The sequence below is a fragment of the Oryctolagus cuniculus genome, chromosome 2 (assembly GCF_964237555.1).
Source record: "Oryctolagus cuniculus chromosome 2, mOryCun1.1, whole genome shotgun sequence".
Lineage (NCBI taxonomy): Eukaryota > Metazoa > Chordata > Mammalia > Lagomorpha > Leporidae > Oryctolagus > Oryctolagus cuniculus.
In genome coordinates, this window is record NC_091433.1 from 72,821,416 (window position 1) to 72,845,035 (window position 23,620).

General features: G+C 41.0%; 2 protein-coding genes across 4 annotated transcripts in view; one reads left to right on the forward strand and one right to left on the reverse strand.

The window, feature by feature from the left end:
* Nucleotides 1-454: 454 nt before the first annotated feature.
* On the reverse strand, nt 455-21,523 carry LOC100339207 (disintegrin and metalloproteinase domain-containing protein 20). 2 transcript variants are annotated; one of them, XM_008251124.3, is made up of 4 exons: nt 21,346-21,523; nt 10,889-10,993; nt 4,842-4,890; nt 455-3,050 (listed from the first exon to the last, which is right to left on the reverse strand). In XM_008251124.3, the coding sequence occupies exon 4, from the start codon at nt 2,911-2,913 to the stop codon at nt 682-684; it is 2,232 nt and encodes a 743-aa protein (XP_008249346.2). In that variant the 5' UTR covers nt 2,914-3,050; nt 4,842-4,890; nt 10,889-10,993; nt 21,346-21,523; the 3' UTR covers nt 455-681. The 2 variants fall into 2 exon arrangements, with proteins under 2 accessions (XP_008249346.2, XP_069924573.1); XM_070068472.1 differs by lacking the exon at nt 21,346-21,523 and adding an exon at nt 20,500-20,766.
* Nucleotides 21,522-23,620, forward strand: part of LOC100339452 (disintegrin and metalloproteinase domain-containing protein 20) — a 36,210-nt gene continuing 34,111 nt past the window's right edge. Inside the window, exon 1 of one of the 2 annotated variants that reach the window (XM_008251126.3) lies at nt 21,522-21,650. The gene's annotated coding sequence lies outside the window, so the exon portion shown is untranslated. The remainder of the gene's footprint in view (nt 21,651-23,620) is intronic. The other variant, XM_002709343.4, reaches the window with a different exon arrangement.

A 23,620-nucleotide genomic window follows, 5' to 3' on the forward strand; every position in this document is an offset into this window, starting at 1 on the left:
CCTAGGTTCTAATATGAAGATGTAGTGATCACTGGAAGGACTGGAAATCAAAGGGAAGAAGTCAGTTTATTTGAACCCAGAGTTTAGAAATAGATCTTCTCTAATTTGGTGGGGGCTCAAAGACCTGTGACGCAGAACTCGGAGTACATGCTGTTTGGTTGCTGCTGGGATCTCTGGGTCTGATGATATTGTATGTTAGTTTCCCTCTAACTCTTCCTCTATAGACAGAAACTAACCTGGGGGATTGGCAAACAAGATACACGATTCATCATTTCCAATTCCGTTTGTGACAAAGCATGATGAAAAGAGGCAGGAGGTTTGGAATTGAAGGACAGCAAATGAACCCCCATGCACCCCATCCTTGGCAGTGCCTTTGGTAGGAAACACAGAGAGGGTCTTCCCACTAAAAATAAACCTCCAACATTTCTTAAAATTAATGGAAAGTAGGGATATGTTTTGATTTAATCCTTTTTTATTAGCTTTTGTTTATGAATGTGACATAATGTGACATAATGGATTCTTAGACTTGGTTTAAGTCTTCTCTGACACATGCAATGCCATTTTCACCACCAGGACACCAAAAGTTAATATCAGGGAAATCCCAATGGGATTGGCGTTATCTTCAGGAACTGTGAATTTTTCTAATCTACCTTAGGTAGATGTTGTACATTCTAGTTTTATTTAGGTAGCCTTAGTATCCGTTTCCTGAGGCGGAGCCTCAGCATCTTGTGCTTTCTGAGGTGGTGCCTCATTCTTCTTCTCTTCTCTCTCAGAAGCTTTTCTCTTAGTGGAAAGAAAAATTATCAAACCAAGCAAAAGAAGCAAAAGCAAAAGAGGAATCAAAAACAGTAGTGTCAGATTGTTCCCTCTTGTAGGTGATTCTTCCTTTACTCTTGGAGGGGGAGGGCCACTATCAGAACTACCTCCATTGCCTTTTTCTTCGCAGTAGGGTGGGGCCCACTTAGAGTCACAGTGGCAGTGTTGCTTGTTGTTACACACCCCCTTATCATTGCACTGCCCTTTTGCTGAACAACGTTGTTTACCGACAGGGACACACCTCCTGTGCATACAGATGCTTTTGTCACCACACTCTGTGCCATCTTTCACAACACCAATGTCAGAACCAGTCATCCCAAAATGGAATTCAGTGCCCCAGCAGTCATGGTTACCGACATGGCTCAAAACCACGGTAGTGTGGTCTGCCAAGTCGGGTACGTCTTTCACATTCTCACACTGAATTCTTCCACACAGAATATCTGAACTATTACATGCTGTATATTTTTTGCTGTCATTACCACAGTTACCAAAACGGTCACCCAACGTATTCACTGCTCTGTAGCATGCCTCATCTGCATCCTTAGCTTCCATGCCAAAAACTTGCCTACACTGTTCATTACGGACATGACATGTCTTGTTGAAGCAGACCCCAGTCACTGAGCAGTTGTAGCCATGCTGCATAAACACATCTTCTGGACACTCATGCTGTTCTCCATTGCACCACTCTGGAAGATCACATTCGTTTTCTTTTTCTCTACACAATTCACCTGATGCCCTGAACTGGCAATCCTTGCAACAAAGCCCAAAACCACAAACAGCCCCAGGTGTCAGAGTACAGTTTGTCTGACAACAGGGATCATTTGTACACATTTGAAAGGTTCCACAGTCACACTGCTCTCCTGTTTCAGGTATGCCATTCCCACAGATGTCTTTCAGGAGACTTGGTGCATTGTACAGACAGGTCGATCCATATAGCACTGCCTGAAAAGCAGCATAACTGCAGTTGCTAAATGACCTTGCAAAACTTTCTCCTTCAGACATCAGACAGTGGCTCTTCCCACATGTACAGTCTGCACCATCATGTCTCATACCAAAATTATGACCAATCTCATGTGACACGGAATGTGCAAATCTAAAATACTGCTCATCTAACATAAAACTGTCAACCCCACAGTTTAAATTGGAATAGCACATTCCAAAAAGAGTTGCTGCGCCAAACTTACTACCAAATGACTGCCTTATAAAAAGATGTCCAACATCGTTTGTTATTCGTCGATTAACAGATATTGACTTCCATTCGCAAAATAAGTCCACCAATCTTTCTGGGTTTTCTGATCTTATGGGGTTTCTTTCAGTCCAAATTGCCAGTGCACATAAAATGAAATCAACCTCTATTGCAGCATAAAGGCCATCAATTTCATTCACAATAATGAATACTTCTTGTAACACAACTGAGGCATTCCTGTTCTGGTAAATGAATCGTTGATGGTCTACAGCCACAAAAAATTCTACAGCCCGTTTGTAGGTCCACCAGCCCTCATAGTTACTTTGCTTGAGAGGGACATTATTAGTCTCGTGAAACACCAGTTGCTGTGCTATCTGTTCTTCTGTTAACCCACATTTCATGGATGGCAATTCTGTCTCATTGTAATGTAGTCTATAAATCAGATGCTCATGTGTGGCAGAAAATCTTTTGGGCTTCATTTCATATACAATGTCACTTATCTGTAGCATTCCTTGAAAGCCCCCGAAACAGGAGCTAAGAGCAACAATGGACTCTGGCTCTCCTTCCACATAGCCGTGATAGTAGCAGTCACTCTGGACATAAGGCTGATCCTCCTGGAGGGCTCCCTGGTCTGTGTAGGTGAACACAGGGAAGTGTCTGGACACTAAAAACCTTTTCACCTTCATGTGGATAATGTGTCTCTGGCCCCCAAAGTGCAGGCTATAGGAGAGCCAGCCTGGAGTCTTCATACCTTTCCCAGTGCCAGTTATCCTCAAGGGTATTACCACTTCTGGGTGGCTGTGATATTGAGAGTGCCCCTTCTGGGGCCATCCAGAAATGAAGGGAAACACTCCCAGCCAGAGTGTCAGGAGAGTGATTCTCACATGCACCAGGACTTCAGCCACAGCCATGTGGAGCTGTGCCTGAGAGCAAAGGAGGGGAGGGCAGGAGGCACTGGAGGTCTGTTTCCTCCTTCTGACTAGGTTGTCTGCAGCCTGACTTTTAATGGTGTGTCTTCTGGCAGAGCCAATCCATCACAGCAGCATAACTGAAAGAACAAATAAAAATCAGGACAGAGTCGGGGTAGCATTATGAATGAGTGTAGAGAAGAAAAAACATGGTGTGGGTTAAAATAGATTGTGTTTTCATTCAATTCTGAATCAATATACTGCACTGGATTTGCTCTTAAACATTGGAGACACACAGAATGTGGTTATAAAAAATAATAACAGTTGGCCACAGGTTGAGAAATATTGAACCTAGGTGAAGGATATCTGGATTCATTACACTGTTTTCCAAGCACACAAAGATGATTGAACTTCAAAAAGTTTATGGAAAGATGGAATTAAAAAAAAATTTCCTTTGGGGTCCAGCACCGTGGCTCACTTGGTTAGTCCTATGCCTGCGGCACCAGCATCCCATAGGGGCACCGGGTTCTAGTCTCAGTTGCTCCTCTTCCAGTTCAGCTCTCTGCTGTGGCCTGGGAAGGCGGTGGAGGATGGCCTGGGCCCTTGGGCCCCTGCACCCGAATGGGAGACCAGGAGGAGGCATCTGGCTCCTGGCTTCGGATTGGTATAGCTCCGGCCGTGGCGGCCATTTGGGGAGGGAACCAATGGAAGGAAGACCTTTCTCTCTGTCTCTTTCTCTCACTGTCTAACTCTACCTGTCAAATAATAAATAAATAAATAAATTTACTTTGGGGCAAAAATTTGAAATTTATGGATAGTTTTTTCATGATGTATATTTGCCATGATCATTTTGAAGACCCTTTGTTTGTGTGGGTATTTCTGCAATAAAAATTTTCAAGAGGCTTAAGGGAAAGGTAAACATATCCTATTTTGATGAGGGAGTTTTTATTTATATATATTGACTTGGAATAACTATAGATACTTCTTTTCAATGATAAACTTGTCACCTCACCCAGGAGAGATAGGTAAAAAATACTATATATATGAAATATATTATATATATATTTATATAATTTCCCCCATGATATTTGATATATACTTCTATGCAACAAGTAATTTCTCATCCTGTATTTAACTCTTTAAAACTATAAAATGGCAAATGATCAATTATCCTTCAAGAATATTAGTATTTATTCTAAGGGATACTGTCATTCACTAAAAAAATAGGCAATCATGGAATAGAAGGCAGAGTACCTTGGGTTGAGAAATGTTACTCAATGATATTTTATTTGACTATACTCACAGGAAAAATAACATTTTCCAAAACATCTGACAACATACAATGGAAATGAACTATCTGGGAAAATAACAATGGCAGACAAGGTCATACTAAAAACAAAGCAAAGTGCCTTTGTAAAGGAAAATGAAATCAGTGAACTACAAGAGATATGAGGAATGCCTTGGAGGTGGTAATATCATTGTACTAGGGCAATGGAATAAAAATATCTGGCTTTAAAGATTACAAAGTACCCAGCTTCAGATGGTGACCTTCAAATGTATTTATCTCAGAAATAACAATACATTTACAGAGCTCTTATAGACACAAATATACAAAAATATTTCATTACTATCACAAATTACCTTCACATATTTTTGAAAGTAAGAAATCTGATCCAACACAGCACCTGGCTACCTTTGTTGATTTGTTGCTTTGTTCTTGAATCAAGGATTAATAAAACACATAATTTGCAGACACTATATTACACACTTGTAAACATAGGTGATGGATATAGGCTTCAATAAATTAATGATGTGGAGTATAAATTTAGGAACAGTGTTGGGGCAAAGATACACTTTAGTTCTGTGCAAAATTGCATTTAATATTTTACATGTAAAACGTCAAGTTTTGTTTGTCTACTGACAATACTCACAGTCTTCATCACATCACTAAAGTAATGAGGTTAACAATGACCAGTGTATCTGAGGAAAGAGAAAAAAGGTGGAGGAAAGTGAAATCTGCAATGAGGGATCTAAAACACATTGATCAGTATGACTCCTCATAGGAGGCAGTGCAAAAATGAGTGATGCCAGATTTAGCACCTGGACTCATTTCTCTTTGATTTTTCTTGTACTTTGATTACAAGTTGACCTCTTCTCCCCCAAATCAGTCTCCTATAACATGGACTCTTCAGTTCATGGAATGCAATAACAATCTCTTCTCTGTTTGTACTTCTTTATGGAGAGCCCCATAATCCTATGTAATTTTACAAAAACTTTTATCCACACAATGTGAAAGCAGCAGAGTGGAAGTTCCCCATTCTCAGAATTCCTGGGTACCATACACACTAACTAGGTCTTTCATTTTTATTTACTTTGATTAAGAAAGCTACATCCAAATAAGTAAACTGATGGTCAACATAATTATACCATTATCCACCATTCTTCCTTAGTTTTACAACAATCTTCCAAATCAATCCTATAAAAACTGTAAGCAAATGGTTCTGATTTACTGTTTCCTTCTCTGCTAACTTTATCCAGTTTTTTATTGTGCTTAGCAAGTATATGGAAAACCCATATGGTTTTTTTAATTACCTTTAAAACTTATTCAATGAGTCCAAAGATGACATATTCCAAGAGAATCTAACATTTCCATTCTAATTTAGTATAATTCTATAACTATACTTTTTTATTTTTTATTTATTTTTTATTTTTTGACAGGCAGAGTGGATAGTGAGAGAGAGAGACAGAGAGAAAGGTCTTCCTTTTTGCCATTTGTTCACTCTCCAATGGCCGCCGCACCACAGCTGGCGCATTGTGCTGATCCAAAGGCAGGAGCCAGGTGCTTCTCCTGGTCTCCCATGCAGGTGCAGGGCCCAAGCACTTGGGCCATCCTCCACTGCACTCCCGGGCCATAGTAGAGAGCTGGCCTGGAAGAGGGGCAGCCGGGACAGAATCCGGCGCCCCGTCCGGGACTAGAACCCAGTGTGCCCGCGCCGCAAGGCGGAGGATTAGCCTATTGAGCCGTGGCGCCGGCCAAATTATACTTTTTTTTTAAAAAAAGATTTATTTATTTGTTTGAAAGAGTTACAGAGAGTCAGAGAGAGAGAGAGAGAGAGAGAGGGGAAGAGAGAGAGAGAGAGAGTCTTCCATCCACTGGTTCACTCCCCAAATGGTCACAACAGCTGGAGCTGCTCCGATCCGAAGTCAGGAGACAGGAGCTTCTTCTGGGTCTCCTATGTGAGTGCAGAGGCCCAAGGGCTTGGGCTGTCTTCTACTGCTTTCCCAGGCCATAGCAGAGAGCTGTATCAGAAATGGAGCAGCCAGGACTTGAACCAGCAACCATATGGGATGCCGGCATTGCAGCCAGAAGCTTTACCTGTTATGCTACAGTGCTAGCCCCAATATAATCATACTTTAAAGTAGACTATCATACATCATTTTCTATAAATTTTTATTTCCTTTTCCCACAGTTTCATATTAGTGAAACTCTTTAACCTAATTATCAGCTACTTCCTCTCATTTAGAGTCCAATTCAGTGTTTTTAAAATTATTGGTAAGAAAACAGTAAAAACTATTTAGAAGCTGTGAACCAAATGAGTAGAGTAGAACAGGAAGTAATAAAGGGCATGAATACCAGGTAAAGAATTGTGGCATGTGCGTGTGTGTGTGTGTGTGTACTGATGTACGCATAAATATTCGTGGTTCTTTCCTTCTTTTAAAATTTACTTTTATATATTCGAAAAGGAAAGAGAGAAGGAAGGAGGAAGGAAAGGAGGGAGGGGGGAAGGATGGAGACACACACATACATAGAGAGAGAAAGAGAAAGAGAGAAGAGAAGAGATATTGCTGCTGATTAATTCCCCAAATGAAACAGCCAGGGCTAAGCCAGGAATGAGGAACTCAACCCAGGTCTCCCAAGTGCATGGCCAAGACCAAACCATTTGAGCCATCACCTGGTGCTTTCCAGAGAGTGCAACAGCAGGAAGCTCGAGTTGAAAGTGGAGCCAGCGGCCAGTGCCGTGGCTCACTTGGTTAATCTTCTGCCTGCGACGCAGGCATCCCATATGGGTGCTGGGTTCTAGTCCTGACTACTCCTCTTCCAGTCCAGCTCTCTGCTATGGCTCAGGAGGGCAGTGGAGGATGGCCCAAATGCTTGGGCTCCCGCACCTGCATGAGAGACCAGGAAGAAGCATCTGGCTCCTGGCTTCGGATTGGCACAGCACCAGCAGTAGTGGCCATTTGGAGAATGAACCAGCAGAAGGAAGACCTTCTCTCTCTCTCTCTCTCTCTCTCTCTCTCTCTCTCACTGTCTATAACTCCACCTGTCAAATAAATAAATAAAAGAAAGTAGAGCCAGAACATGATCCCGGCACACCCTTATGAGATATAGGAAGCCTAAGTGTCAACTTAGCCATCGAGGCAAATGTCTACCCTACTTCTCTCCTTCAGAGGTAAACTCTTGAATGACTTAACCACCAGATGAATTGATATTTCCCATGATCTTTCTAGGTTACAGTCATAGACCTCTTGTAACACCCACTCTCTGAACAAAAACTTATATATGAGACCTCAGAGGACAAAGGGAAATGTCAAACCCCTCCTGTATTTGATTAAGTTGTAGATTTAGCTGCCCAGCAACACCATTCACTCAGTTCTATAGAACATGTAAACTGGCTAAGATTCCTCTCCATTCTGGCCTCACCACTTCAACCAAACTATTCAATATGAAAATACTCTTCAATATAAATACATCTAATTTCTGTATCCTCTTTCTATATGTTCCCTATAAACAATAGAATCACTTCACTTTATGTACTTTTGCTCATGCTGCTCCCCTATAACACTTTCCCCTGTAATGGCAGTGGCAGAGGAAGAAGCAGAGTGAGAGAGAGAGAGAGATCTCTTCCATCCATTGGCTCACTCCCCAAATGGCTACAGTGGCCAGAGCTGGGCCAATACAAAGCCGGGAGCCAAAAGCTTCTTCCAGGTCTCCCATGTAGGTGCACAGACCCAAGGACTTTGGACCATATTCAGCTGCATTCCCAGGCGCATTAGCAGGGAGCTGGATCAGAAGTGGAGCAGCCAGGACTTGCATTGACATCCATATGGGATGCCAGCACTGCAGGAGGTGGCTTTACTCAGTATGCCACAATGCTGGCCGAATTTTGTTTGTATTTCCAAAAACCAACTTTTATTTTCATTGATATTTTCTATTTTCAAACATCTCTCCATTTCTTAAGATTTTAATCACTTTACCTCCTTCCATCACCTTTGCATTTATATTTTTCCTATTTTTATAGTGCCTGAGTTGTAAAATAAAATATATTCTTTTTAAACGTAGACGTTTATTGGCATAAACTGCCATCTGAAAGCGGGCACCATGGCTCAATAGGCTAATCCTCCGCCTGCGGCGCCAGCACCCCAGGTTCTAGTCCCCGTCGGGGCGCCGGATTCTGTCCTGGTTGCTCCTCTTCCAGTCCAGCTCTCTGCTGTGGCCCGGGAGGGCAGTGGAGGATAGCCCAGGTCCTTGGGCCCTGCACCCACATGGGAGACCAGGAGAAGCACCTGGCTCCTGGCTTCAGATCAGCGCAGCGCGCCGGCTGCAACACGCCAGCCATAGCGGCCACTTGCAGGGTGAACCAACGGAAAAAGGAAGACCTTTCTCTGTTTCTCTCTCATTGTCTAACTCTGCCTGTCAAAAATAAAAAATAAATAAAAAAAGATAAACTGCCATCTGAGTGCTGGTTTGCTACATTCTGTAAGTTTTGCAATATTTTGTTTTTCTTTTCCTTTGGCCTATTTTCTAAATTCTTTCTAGAAATTATTTATTTATTGAATAGGACACAGAGACAGATTTGGGTAATGTTAGACAACATAATTATTTTTAGGCTGTCTGAAGAGTTTCATTGAATCATATGGCTTAGAGATTTTACTATGCTATCTTTGGGGAAAGGGAAGCAGTACAAAATATTTTGTCAAACAAATTGGTACTATAACTTATATTCATTTCCTTTTGTGGTTCTGTGGTTTTTCCAGAAGACACAAAGAATTTGACTTGCAATGAGAAATGTGTTCTCTCCTCCAAGAACAGAATGCATATGATTATGTCTCTAATTCTTTATGTAAATAATCATGCCAGTCATGAAGTCAAGTAATTCTCATTGCTAGTTCTTGGCCAGAATTTATTCAGAGGAGTCTGGTCAGAGTTTGATTCTTGTCTATAATTTCTTTGCTGGAGTACTGGATCCATGAAGGCAGTGACTATGTTCTTCATTGTTGTATTCCCACATCTGGCACAGCATGTGCTCTTGGCTGGTCTTTGTTGAGGTGACTGGCATCTGCTCTTTTGTTCTTCTGTTTCTTTGTTAAGTGAAAGCTATCAACTGATTTTAAAAAGGCATGCTTGGGGATAACACAGAGATGTAATTGTAAATTTTACACTGGATTCCACAGAGGATTTAAAATATTTTAGCAGTTCAAGTCATTCATCATCAATAAATGTTCAGTCTTTCAAAATAGCCAAAATGGGATTCAGACAAGTTACCGAATGAAAACTGCAGTGTACATCTTTATTGTAGCATCGGCTATATCCCATGCAGCCATCTTGGAGAGGTTTCCCTTTCAAAGACAACATGCACATTCTTTCTCAGCCATGCTATTATTATGTTATGCTGTATACAAAGGCTACTGATTTTTGAGTGTTGATTTTTTATCCTGCAATTTTGCCAAACTCTCTTAGAAGTTCCAGTAATCTCTTAGTGGAATCTTTTGGTTCTTCTACGTATATGATCATATCATAAGCAAACAGGGATGATTTTACTTTCTTCTTCCCCATTTGTATCACTTTGATTTCTTTTTGTTATGTAAGACTCTAAAACTTCCACTATATTGAATAGTAATGGTGATAATGGGCATACCTGTTTGGTTCCAGATTTTAGTGGAAATGCTTCCAACTTTTCTCTGTTCAATTATGCTGGCTGCAGTTTTGTTGTATACTGTTTTGCTTGTGTTTAGGTATGTTCCTTCTACACACATTTTGTTTAAGGTTTTTTTTTTATCATGAAAGGATATTGTATTTTATCAAATGTTTTCTCTGCATAAATTTAGATAATCAAATAGTATTTATTCTTCAGTTTGCTAATGTGTTGTATCACATTTATGATTTGCATATGTTGAACCTTCACTGCATAAAAGGGATAAATCCTACTTGGTCTGGGTGAATGATCTTTCTGATGCATCATTGGATTCAATAAATTCATATAAAATTCAATAAATTCAATAAAATTCATGTTGAATTATGTATTTAGTGGAGGGTTAAGCTTGTGAATATAATGAAAATAGAAACTACATCATCGTAAAAATTAAAAGAAAAAGAAGAAAAGAAGAATGCCTGGTGGGAGGGATGGTGAAGTGGTAAGTATTATACTCTTAAAAGTGTATATTTGAAATACGTGAAATTTATTCCCTTTTTACAAATAAAAATTGTTTAAAGGAAATTAACAAATCCAAACAACAAATTAACAAATCTGAGAGTCTGAAATTCCCACATCTACTGTACTGCATTCCCTTAGTTCTCTAGAATGAATACAAAAGTGATTATAAAAATCTAAAAGACTGTCAAACTTAAAAAAAAAAGAGACAATGTGTGAGGACCGGGAGTTCTCTCTTATTTCTTCAACCATACTGCTGGCTGGAGTTCAATCCCAAGACCACTAGTTGTTTCTTGTATATAAAGCTTCATAGCTTGATGTAATCCCATTTTATCTATTGCGGCTTTGATTGCCTCTGCCTATGCCAATGTGTCACAGAGTTTCTATGATATTTTCCTCTAATAATTTGAGGGTATCATATTGTAGATTTAGTATCTTGTTCAATATTGAGTTGAGTTTTGTATAAGGTGTAAGGTAGAGATATTGCCTGTATAAGGTATCCTTATACAGGATACCTTTTAGGTAGACTTTGTAAAATATGTACTTACCAGTTTGGTCTCTTTTATCCATCAGGCTTGTTTCACAGATGACCCACAATTATTTTCCAGTATCTTCAATGGATATTTTATCATTAGCTACTCTTCTTTACAAAACTGAAATTATATTTAGAAAACAATATACAGAAAAGTTTCAGATTTTCATATGAAAATTTTTATATAATATATACATAATTATTACATATTTCCTTTCCTTCTGTTTTTCATAAAGCTAATACATTCTATCTGGTGCCCTGGTTTTATGCCACTTTATTAATTCATCTGTACATTTAATTATTTAATGATTTATTCATTTATTCTGAAAAGCAGAGAGACAGAAAGAGTTCTCCCAGTTGCTGGTTGAGTACTCAAAGTACCACAATGGCAGAATGAAACCAGGAGTGAGAGACTCAATTTAGGTGGCTTATGTTGTTGGCAGAGACCCAACTATTTGAGCCATCATCTGCTTCTTCCCATGGTACCCATTAGCAAGAAACTGGAACTGGATTTGGAGCTAGGTCTCAAATCCAGACACACAGATATGGAATGTGGGCATTTTAGCTCTTACAATAAACATCCACACCTCTCCTTACTAGTATGCATTTTATCTTCTACTACTTTGTGTGTGTATATGTGTGTGTGTGTGTGTGTGTGTGTGTGTGTTTATCATTACATTTAATGACTGCTGGTTTTCACTGGATAAGTGTGCTTCTGGATATCATTCATTTTTTTTCAAATGTCCTGGAAAATTACATTATATCCATTTATTTGTTACCAAAAAGTAGCACCATGAAAAACTTGCACATAGCCTTTTTCTTGTTTATCCTTAGAGATTCCCAACAAATAAATAAAAGATTTGAATAAAACTTATGCCGAGTTATTCTCCAAAAAGATTCTGTCTCTTCTTTTATGCTTCGTCCAATATTGCTTATTACCCTATTGGTTTTGTTTTGTTTTCTATTTTGAAATAGTTACAGATTCACAGGAAGTTGCAAAAACATGTACATGTATTTATTTATTTATTCGTTTATTTGAAAGGCAGTTATAAAGAGGCAGAGGCAGAGAGAAAGAGGACATCCATCTGCTGGTTCACTTTCCAGATGGCTATGATGGCCAGAGCTGTGCCAATCCAAAACCACGAACCAGGAGCTTCTTCCAGGTCTCCCATGCGGGTACAGGGGCCCAAGCACTTGGGCCATCTTCTACTGCTTTCCCAGGCCATAGCAAAGATCTGGATTAGAAGTGGAGCAGCTGGGACTCAAACTGGAGCCCATATGGGATGCCAGCATTTCAGGTGGTAGCCTTACCCACTATGCCACAGAGCTGGCCCCATCTTCATATAATTTTATCAAAAGTATAGCTTTCTGTAGCCACAACAACAATCCAGATACTTTCTCATCCCCACAAGATTCCTCCTATTACCCCTTTACAACTACATCCACACCTTCTCTTCCAACCCTAATCTCTGGCAACTACTACTCTTGTTTTCCATTTCTATACATTATACTCATGATTATTAAATAAATGATATATTGCATGTATTTCTTTAGATTGCCTCACCCACTCCACCCCCAACTATGTAACTTCTTGGATGTTCATCCAGTTTGTATCAATAGCTTGTACCTTTTGTTCCTGAGTTGTAATCCATGGCATGCACATATCACAGTTTCTTTAGCTATTCACTCACAGATTGATATTTTGTTAATTTCCAGTTTGAGATTATAATGATTATAGGTACTCTAAACATTCCTGTTCAAGTTTCTCCATTTAAGCCCAAGTTTTCATTTTTTAACAGGGCTACCTGTTGAAGAGTGAAAATGCGGAGTGGTAGGCTAATTTTGTGGTTAGCTTTTTGGGGAGTAATTAGTCTCATAAGACACTGGCCTACTGTTTTTCCAAAGTAGCTGTGGGAATTAATACTTCCATGAGCAACATATGACAACTGTGGGCAAAGAGAACATTTGGCCTTGCCTGCCAGCTGCAAAGCTCTGACTCACTCAGATACTAGTGTACCCCCAAACTTTTTACCAAGGACAAGGGCAATGATGGATTAACAATGAAGGGAGCATCTAGCTCCAGCGAGGGCTGGTGGTAAAGTGGCTAATTCACCAGTTCTCAGTGCTCTGCTGAAGGTTATCCCAGAATGATGGCCAAGTCCATGTCTTGAAAATCTGAAGTCCACAGTCCTCAACTGCTTGGGCCAAAAGATCGCTACTCATTCCTAATACCTTTGTGCCTGGAGTCTGCTTTCCATGAACACCATCCACCCTAGCTGGGACTCTTATTACTGGAGCTCTACCATCACTGCTCCAACCTGCATAGCTATGCGAAAGCACCTGTCTCTCCTTCAAGTTTCTCTTAGTTTCCACACTTTTTATTGGATTCCATTCCTCATGTTCTAACCCTGCAGCATTTCACTGCAAACTTTGTTTTTATTCTCTACAGGATTTGTAAAGCCTCTGAATCCAGATATCAATGATATTTCATCTTCCTGCAGCATTGCTTTCCAGTGATTGATTCTCTCCTCACCCCTTCCTCCTTATCTGATTTCTCACCACATCATGGGTTCTTATCCATTCACAGGCTCAGGTTCCTCCACTCGAAGTGCCAGGTACATGCCCTCTGAACATGCTGGCTTCTTCTCCGTTGAAAAGTATAAACACTACTTCTGGATCCCCACAGTGCAGGGTGGGTGGGGTTTTTCTCAGGTTCAGATTATCTAGGAATAGACTTTATTGGGTTGGTTTTCATTTACTTATGTTTAGTTTTAATTTTGTGACTTAGCAGCTGTTGCATTCATTTGAGTCCATCTTCTGCTACAACACAAAACAAAGTTTTAGTTCTCAGAATCCCTCCCATACTCCAAGGACACAGCTATGGGTGGGTAACTGTGCTGATTTTCTGCATAGCTTAACTGGACTTAAGAACTCATTGTTGGCTCTACTTCCCAGCATCAGACATCTTGTGTCACAGTTGTTCTGAGAAATTTGCCAGTTGATGCCATGGGTATGGGAGATCAATGGAGCAAAACCAAATTTTTAGATTTAATATAAACTATTTCTAAAAAGATTTATTTATTTGAAAGGCAGAGAGACAGAGAAACAGAGAGAAAGTAAGAGAGAGAGAAAGAGAGAAAGAGAGAGAAAGAGAGAAAGAGAGAAAGAGAGAAAGAGAGAGAGAGAGAGAGAGAATCTTCCATCTACTGTTTCACTCTCCAAATGGCTACAACAGCTAGAGAATAGGCCAAGCCAAAGCCAGGAACCAGACATTCCATCCAGGTCTCCATACTGGCAGTAGAGGACCAGGTACTTGAGCTATAATTTGTTGTCTTCTCATTTGCAGGTTGCTGGATCAGAAGCCTAGAACCAGGGAGTTGAACTAGCCCTCTGATATGGCTGCTTAACAAGCTGCACCAAAATGCCAGCCCATGAAAGTGATTCTTGGGATAACTGTTTCAGTATCAGATAAGATGCTACTTGTGACACCTGCATCCCATTTCGGAGTGCCTGATTCAAGTCCAATCTACTCCACTTCCAATCCATCTTCCTGCCTATGTGCATCTTAGGAGGCAGCAGGTGATGGCTCAAGTACTTGGGTTCCTGACACCCAAATGGCAGATTTAGATGGAGTTCCTTACTCCTGGCTTTGGTTTGTGCCAGCCACTGCCTGTTGCAGGTCTTTTTGGAAGTGAAGCAGCATATGGAAGATCCATCTGTTTCTGTCTCTCTGCCTTTGAGATATAAATAAATAAAATAAATGGGTGATTCCCCAAACAGCAGTATTTATAGAAAAATAATATTTGAAAATGAGGATTCACATTTTAACATGTTTGAAAAAGTGATTCGAACCTTCTCTTTGTTGGTTTTAGGCAAAAATTTGGGTTAGGATTACTTCAGTTCAGGATTTTGACAGAGTATTCAGTGGGTTTGCGTTCTGGTTTCCTCTCTAAGTCCTGGGTATAAAGACATCAAATAAAATCTTAAGGAAGGTGGGAGATGAAATCCTGGGGAGCCAATGCTTAGTGTCAGGGCTCTGGTTCAGATAATAATTCAAAGTTTACAGTGAGTTCATAACATTTAGAATTCACCTAGTTGGCATAAAAGAAAAGCTCTCATGAGATTTTTCTTCCCCTCCTGCTCAGGACACACATAGTTATTCTTCTCTATGTCTTTTTATTTACAGGTGAAATGGCATGTATAGTTATATTTGGGATGTGGGATGACAATAAATACTGATAGATTATTATTTGATTATTTCTATATGCCTCTTGTAGCCAATAGGATCTACTATTTTTTAAGTATAAATTTGATAGATCTTTATCTCTATCTTTTTACAGGTATTTAGAAAAGAATAAGGAAGAAAGCAAAACATTCTGGTGTCCAAAGATACAGATATGTAGATGCTGTAATCCTTCTGTGTTTCCAGGGAGAAACTAGTGATACTATATATGAAGAGATATGGTTTTGTGTGGTGTCTGTAGAATTTAAAACAGGAGGGGTCAGTGCTGTGGTGTACGAGGTGGAGCCTCTGCCTGAGGAGCCAGTATCCCATGTGGCTTGGTTCATGTCCTGATCCAGCTCTCTGCTTATAGCCTGGGAAAATAGTAGAAGATGGTGCAAGTACTTAGACCCCTGCACCCATGTGGGAGACCCAGAAGAAGCTCCTGGCTCCTGGCTCCTGGCTCCTGGCTTCAGATCAGCTCAGCTCTAGCCATTGCAGCCATTTGGTGAATGAACCAGCAGATGCAGGACCTTTTTCTCTGTCTCTTCCTCTCTCTGTGTATAGCTCTTTCTTTCAAACAAACAAACAAACAAACTGGATACACAAACTGGCTTAATGAATGAAAAGACACATAAGAATAAAGTTTAGAATTTTTGTACTTTTTCCAGGGAACAGCCATTCAATGCTATAAAGAATTGCAAATATTAATATTTTCAGTTACAGGGAAAGTTTGAAACTGATATCAAAAGTTTTACAGCCAATACAATACATTTATTTTTAGCTCCACATACTTGTAGTTTAATTATGGCAAGTTTTATGGAGGCATTGACATATCCAACAAACTGTCCAATCTGCCTGACACTCCTAATGATTTGTCTTCTCTGGCAAGTCAGTGGCCTTAGCATAGGAGCAGATCATGTGCACCAGCTTGCTTCATGTTAGGTAAACTTACAAAATCCAGTGATAGCAATGGAGAAAAGCACAGGCAGCCAGTGCTGAGGCCTCCTGTCTCAGCAGGAATGACCCATAAGTAATCCAGTCAGAGTTTTTGCAGTGAACAACTTCTATTTTACCACCAGACTGTTTGAGAAGGGTAGAGTTGATTTTTGAAAAGCTGTTTGAAAATGTTGACATCTTGTGCCTTGTGCCTTAGATGCGAGTGTGTGTCTGTGTGTGCACCTGTGTTGTAAAAGCTTGGACTGTATAATTCTCAGTTGCAAGAATACTTGCTGGGGGATCCTACCCCAGGACCAATCAGGAGAAGAGAATCACAAAAAGCAAAATCTCATATATGAAACCTAATCAGAATTAGTTAATAAAAGACAAAGAAAAAACATTTATAAAAAGGTAAAAGTCATCAAACTATTTTATTTTATATCTTCTGAATACAGAGTTTAAAATCCTAGAAGAAGAAGCCTAAATGACCCTATATGCTTTGAGTTTAATGAATAGTGGTAATTAATTTATTCAATAAGCATATTGAAGAAGCTTGAAAACTAGCAATGATGCTAATTTAATTTCAAAAAGGATGGTGCTCAGATTTAGCTTTCAAATAATGATTTTAATTTAGATAAGAAACAGCCTGAAGAATGTGGGACCAATTTACAAGGCAAGAAGAGCAGAGGGCAGGTCCAGGCCAATCATTCATCACTTATTGATTCATTTTTCATGTGGCAAGTACTGTGCTGTGTAATGGATATGAAAGAATAAAAAACTGATACTTTATTTTTAAAAAACTATTTATTTATTTATTTATTTGAAAGGGGGAGTTACAGAGAGGCAGAGGCAGAGAGAGGTCTTCATCTGCTGGTTCACTCCCCAGATGGTTTCAACAGCTGGAGCTGCGCCAAACCAAAGTCAGGAGCCAGGAGCTTCTTCCAGGTCTTGCACGTGGTACAGGAGCCCAAGGACTTGGGCCATCTTCCACTGCTTTCCCAGGCCATAGCAGAGAGCTGGATTGGAAGAGGAACAGCAGGTCTCAAACTGGCGCCTATATGGGATGCCAGCACTGCAGGTGGGAGCTTTACCTGGTATGCCACAGTGCCAGCCCCAAAACTGAGACTTTCATGGTCCAGTTCATGGACAAGTAGTAGACAGTTGTAATACACCACGGCAATTGCCATGGTAGAAGAATTCACTGAGTCCTCCAGTGAAACATGGGTCAGAAGATGGAGCATGCCTCAGCTCCCTAGAGTAACTGACCACAGATTGGGTCTTGAAGCATGAGCAGGTATGTTCCTGATAAAGGAGGAACAGCCCCTTCAGGAAGGAGGACTGCTTCTGCCAACATAGGGAGTCCTGAATTCACCAGATGGTTTAGAAAAGCTGAATGATGCTAGAGCGTGGTTTGCCTGTGGGTGAGTCTGGGGTGGGAGTGGGTAGATTTCCCCACTGTTTTCCTGCATTATCCTTGTCTTCTCATTTAGTTGATAAAATTATACTAAGTGTGAGGAGGAGGACTAAGAAAGGGGAGGGGGAAGGAAGGAATTATGGTTACATTCTTAGAATTGTACCTATGAAATACATGAAATCTATTCTCTTATATTAATAATTTTAAAAAGATTTAGAGAAATTGTAAAGGTCTATATGCCTGTATTCAAGCACTGTGATAAAAATTAAATGTGTACATGAATTACCTGAACAACACAGAAGAAAGGCAGCCAGAGTTTACAAGCTGCTAATAACAAACAATTCTATTTTCTTCACATGTGAGGCACTGTTCTATGTGCTTCACATAAATTAACTAATTTAATTCTCTTAATAACTGTACAAGGGAGATACTGTGATTGCTTCTACATCAGAGATAAGGATACAGAGGCAGAGAGGGGGTCAAGAACTTTCCCAAGCTCAAATACCTAGTAAGTGGTAGCACAAGATTGGCTCATTCTGTTTTTCTACTTCTTCCCCAAATATTGTTTGAACCCCAGGAATTTAGGGGTGTGTATGTGTGTGTGTGGCATGTTGACATGTGTATACGGATTCTATATAAACTGAATCATATATTTAATTTCATAATGAAGTTTATTCAATTTTCCTATAACCGCTTCCTCTTTGTACTTCATTTTATGATGCCTCTTTCTTAAAACTCCCTTTTATGCAGTCTCGGCTTCTGATGTGTCCACAGTTTTTTGTGCACTGTCAAAGTTTAAACTAAAACATTTAGCATCAAACATTTGCAATAAGCTCATAACTAGTCTCTCTTCTGACTTTTCTCCCTAGCCCCACCATTTTTTAAAATTTTATTTATTTACTTGAGAGGTAGAGTTATAGACAGAGTGAAGGAGAGAAAGAGGAAAAGTTCTACCATCCACTATTTGCCTCCCCAAAACCAAAAGGCTGCAACAGCCGGAGCTGATCTGATCTGAAGCCAGGAGCTTCCTCCCTGCCCCAAGTCTCCCATGCAAGTGCAGGGGCCCAAGCACTTGGGCCATCCTCCACTGCTTTCCCAGGCCACAGCAGAGAGCTGGATTGGAAGAGGAGCAGCCAGAACTAGAACCAGCACCCATATGGGATGCTGGTGCTACAGGCAAGGATTAACCTACTGCGCCATGGTGCCAGCCACTAGAATAAATATTTCTTAAAACTTAAATGAAAGAGGCGGGCTCCGCAGCTTAATAGGCTAATCCTCCGCCTGCAGCACTGGCACACCGGGTTCTAGTCCTGGTCGGGGTCCCAGATTCTATCCTGGTTGCCCCTCTTCCAGGTCAACTCTCTGCTGTGGTCCAGGAGTGCAGTGGACGATGGCCCAAGTGCTTGGGTCCTGCACCCCATGGGAAACCAAGAGAAGCACCTGGCTCCTGCCTTCGGATCAGCACAGTGCGCCGGCCGCAGCACGCCGGCCGCAGGGGCCATTGGAGGGTGAACCAACGGCAAAGGAAGACCTTTCTCTCTGTCTCTCTCTCTCACTGTCCACTCTGCCTGTCCAAAAAAAAAAAAAAAAAAAAAAACTTAAATGAAAGAAAGGAAAATGAAGACATGCAGCAGCCTTACACAGTTCCTTAAACATTAAAAAAAGGACTTTCTCTTCTATGTTCAGCACACCTCCTTGAGTGTGTCTAGTACTATTTGGAAGGATAATGACAATTTTTCCTCCAATAGTAGATATGTTTCTGTTCATTTTTTTACTTTAGACTCCATGGCAAATGGAGATTGGTTGTACTGCTCTTGTTCTTAGTCACCAAAATGTATGTGTTTAAAACTAGCCATTCTTCAGCTGGCGCCGCGGCTCACTGGGCTAATCCCAGTTGGGGTGCTGGATTCCATCCCGGTTGCTCCTCTTTCAGTCCAGCTCTCTGCTGAGGCCCAGGAGTCCAGTGGAGGATGGCCCAGGTGCTTGGGCCCTGCACCCATATGGGAGACCAGGAGGAAGCACCTGGCTCCTGGCTTTGCAACACGCCGGCCGTCGTGGCCACTTTGGGGGTGAACCAACGGAAAAAGGAAGACCTTTCTGTCTCTCTCTCACTGTCTACTCTGCCGGTCAAAAAAAAAAAAAAAAAAAAAACGAAACAAATTTTTTTCCTAAGATCAAGAATACTTTTTATAGTCCAACTACATATAAGAATGGAACAAAGCCTATATGGATGCTGGCATAAAGGGAGGCAGTTTATCTGGTCATGACACGACAATAGTCCCTATTATCTAATGTTTCAAAGCTTGAATTAGCTAATCTATTTTATTGTAGTCTTCAGAGTCCTAGGGAATACTCGAGGCATTTTGCTTCTATGATATAACAAAAGACCACTGATTAGTATGACAAAAGCAACCCCACTGTCTTCATAGGAAAACATTCTCTCCCAGGAAAAGGATTCTTTTCCCTATTTGTATTCCTTCCATGCAGCCCTTCCCATGGATTCTCTACCAAAGCTTAGCGCACTTTCATCAGATTCAAATCATCACTGCTATAAAATGCCAACTTGCTTATCTCTGCTAAAATATCTACTTTTTGCTCAGAAACTCTTCACTACGTGTTACCCACCACATAACTGGTTAGCTATTCCATTACGAGTTTCGTGCTGCACTCTTATGCCGTTGACTCTTAAGTATGCCCAGTCAGCTCCACAAGGTCAACTGCAGTTAAGGATGCAGACCTTTTCGTCTTGGCTTTTCCTCAGAGTTTAGTTCAGTAAATGTTTGTTGATTTGAATGATTGGTTAATTTAGTGAACATTTACTAGTCAGTTCCCATGTGACGTGAACTAACCTAGACACTGTCATCTTTTTCCAGATTTGTCAGAGATTACCAGAAAACTCAAAATAACCTAAATTCTGAATATTCAGACTATAGATGAGTTGTTTCTCAAAATTAATAATTTGATTTTTTTTTGCTTGACAAAGGAGGAGGGGAAGATACAAGAAGGAAAAGTTATTGAAATATTTATAGGGTTTATAAGTATAAAGTCTTACACAAGCATGGATGTTGCTTGAATAATGCTGCTTCCTTTGATTGACAACTGGGCATCCATAACAGTCCCTTTCGGATGACTTTTTCAGCATATTAGAGCAGTGAGGAATGGTTTTAGTCTCACCAGCAAGTTACAGTGAAGACAATGGCCATGCAAGACACTTGCTTCCTTAAAAATATCTGTACCTTGGGTAGCTATTCTGTTGTAACAACTTTAGAGTGTCTAAAGCTGGAGAACTTGAGTTTTCTCAGAGGAGCATCTGAATGCATGGATTGAGCTAAACAAAAACTAGAATTAGGAAAGATTAGGTCTGATAGGGAGCTGCCCAATAAGGAAATCAAAAAAGGAGTAGTAATGTAACGATCTTTCTTGCTACAACGCAGGTTATCCTAACTTTAAGGTAGCATTACATGACATACTTGTGAATTCATTCCCCAGCTACTCTGTAGTACTTGTGTCTGTTTTATAGATCCGTGTAATCTCTGGCACTAGGGGTTCATCTGGGTTTGGATCACACAGCAGTGAACAAACGAATAAAAGACCTTTAGAAGTATCTAAAGCCTCTGTGCTCTTAGAATAGGGAGAGAAATGTTGCCATACTGTTAATATTGGGGTGATAAATTTTTGTAAGCGAAACTTTAGGTGTTTGAAGGGGTAGCATGTACAAAGTGAATTGTTAAAAAGATACACGGCCTTTTTACTGGCTGTTATTAAGTCCCCTGATCGTGGTGCGCTAGTGGAAGCGACCACCTCAACTGCACCTGCAGTTCATTGTGCTGGGGGTGGGGAGGGGTTCACGGGCTAAGTAATTAGTCCTTATTCAACCATTTCAGAGCCTTATTATCACCTTATTCAACCTTCTCAGAGCCTGTCCTTCCCATCCGGCTCCTCTCTACCTCGCCGTGTGCTCGGAAGTATATGCACAACTTGTTGATCAACGCTGCAGGAAAGGATTGTCTACTGGTCGTGGGCCTGCGTCTCTTCACCGCCGAGTATCAGTGCGCCCAGGGCAGTATCCGTGCGCCAACGTCGCTGTCGCGAGCTCCGGAAGAACCTGAGGGGGCGGCGGAGGGGTTTATGGGCCGAGCGAATCTGGGCATCCACTTTTCCTTGTCCATTTTGAAGCATCACCTTCTTAACAAGAGTTCTGAGGTAGGACGGGAAGGACGAAGGCAGATGCGGGTCGCAGGCTCAGGGGAGAGATGGAGGAGTGGTGGAAACACTTAAAGAAGTATGGAGAACCAGAGGAGACCATGGGAGGAAGGGAATGGAAGCCGCAGCTGCGGGGTGGGGCCCCTCCCTCGATTTTTTGTTTATTTTTGTTGGTTCAGTGAAACAATATTTTAACTGTATTCCAAATGATACGATATCGACACGGGTTTTATACTTAATTATCACAGTGATAGAAAACATGGATTTGTCTTTTTGGGTTTGGCTTACTTCACTTAGCATGATTTTTAGTTGCATCTATTTGGTTGCGAATGTATTTTATTCTTTTTTATGGCTGACTCATACTACTTTGTGTATATAAACTACATTTTCTTCGTGCAGTTGACAGTTGATGGATTGCTGTGGAGAATTGAGCTGTTTTAAAGTGGAAGTGTAATATCTCTTTAATATGCTGATTTTCTTTTCTTTGGTTGTAATTCCAGGAGTGGGATAACAGGGTCCTGTGGTAGATCCTAGCTTTAGTTTTCCTAGGAGTCTCCATATTGTTTTCTATAATGGTTGTACCAATTTGTATTCCCTCCAACCATGTATGAGGCAATCTGTTTCTCCATATCCTGCCAATTTTTGATCTTTAATTTCTCTCAGCATTATTTATAGTTTGCAGTATACAGGTGTTACATATTTTTGTTAGGTTTATCCTTGTTTCATATGTTTAATACTGTCATAAATGACATGGAAAAAATTTTGTTTCCAGAAGTTGCTAGCATACTGAGATATATAATTGAGAGTCCAGCATTGTGGCATAGTGGGTAAAGCTGCTGCCTGCAATGTTGACATCCCATTTGGGTGCTGGTTCATGTCCCTGCTGCTTCACTTCTGATCCAGCTCCCTGACAATGGCCTGGGGAAAGCACCAGAGAATGGCCCAAGTATCTGGGTCCCTGCCACCCACGTGGGCAACTGGAATGTAATTCCTGGCTTCTGGCTTTGGCCAACCCTAGCCATTGTGGCCATCTGATGAGTAAACCAGTGGATAGAAGTTTTCTCCCTGTGTCGCTCTCTCTCTAACTCTGTCTTTCAAAATAAATAAATCTTTTTTAAAAATTAAATATAGTTGATTGTTTGATTAATGTATTCTTTGTTCTTGCAGAGCTTGTTCCTTCCAATAGTTTTTGTAGATTTCATAGGCTTTTCAGAGTATGGACTTATATCTATAGCAGCTTTATTTCTTCATTTCTGAACTGGACAGCTTTAAGTTGTTACTCTTGCCATATGAAACTCTCTAGAACATCGTCGAATAGCAGTGGTGAAAGTGCGTACCCTTGACTTCTTTCTTCTTCTTCTTTTTTTGACAGGCAGAGTGGACAGTGAGAGAGAGAGAGTCAGAGAAAAAGGTCTTCCTTTTGCTGTTGGTTCACCCTCCAATGGCCGCCGCGGCCGGTGCGCTGCAGCTGGTGCACCGCCCTGATCCGATGGCAGGAGCCAGGTACTTATCCTGGTCTCCCATGGGGTGCAGGGCCCAAGCACTTGGGCCATCGTCCACTGCACTCCCTGGCCACAGCAGAGAGCTGGCCTGGAAGAGGGGCAACCGGGACAGAATCCAGTGCCCCAACTGGGACTAGAACCCGGTGTGCCGGCGCCGCAAGGCGGCGGAGGATTAGCCTAGTGAGCCACGGCGCTGGCCCCCTTGACTTCTTTCTAATCCTAGGGGGAAGCTTTCAGTCTTTGATCATTTATTATGATACTAATTGTAGAGTTTTTATTTTAATTTATTTTATATTTATTTATTTGAAAGGTAGAGTTACAGAGGTGGGGGTGGGATGGGGGGTTTCATCTTCTGGTTCCATCTGATGGCCCTAATGGCTGGAGCTGTGCTGATCTGAAGCCAGGAGCTTCTTCTGGGTTTCCCATGGACTTCGGCCATCATCTGCTGCTTTGCTGGGCTATAGCAGA

Bases quoted from the DNA above. Each gene is read 5' to 3' on its own strand.
- LOC100339207 (XM_008251124.3), bottom strand. From the start codon at position 2,913: ATGGCTGTGGCTGAAGTCCTGGTGCATGTGAGAATCACTCTCCTGACA.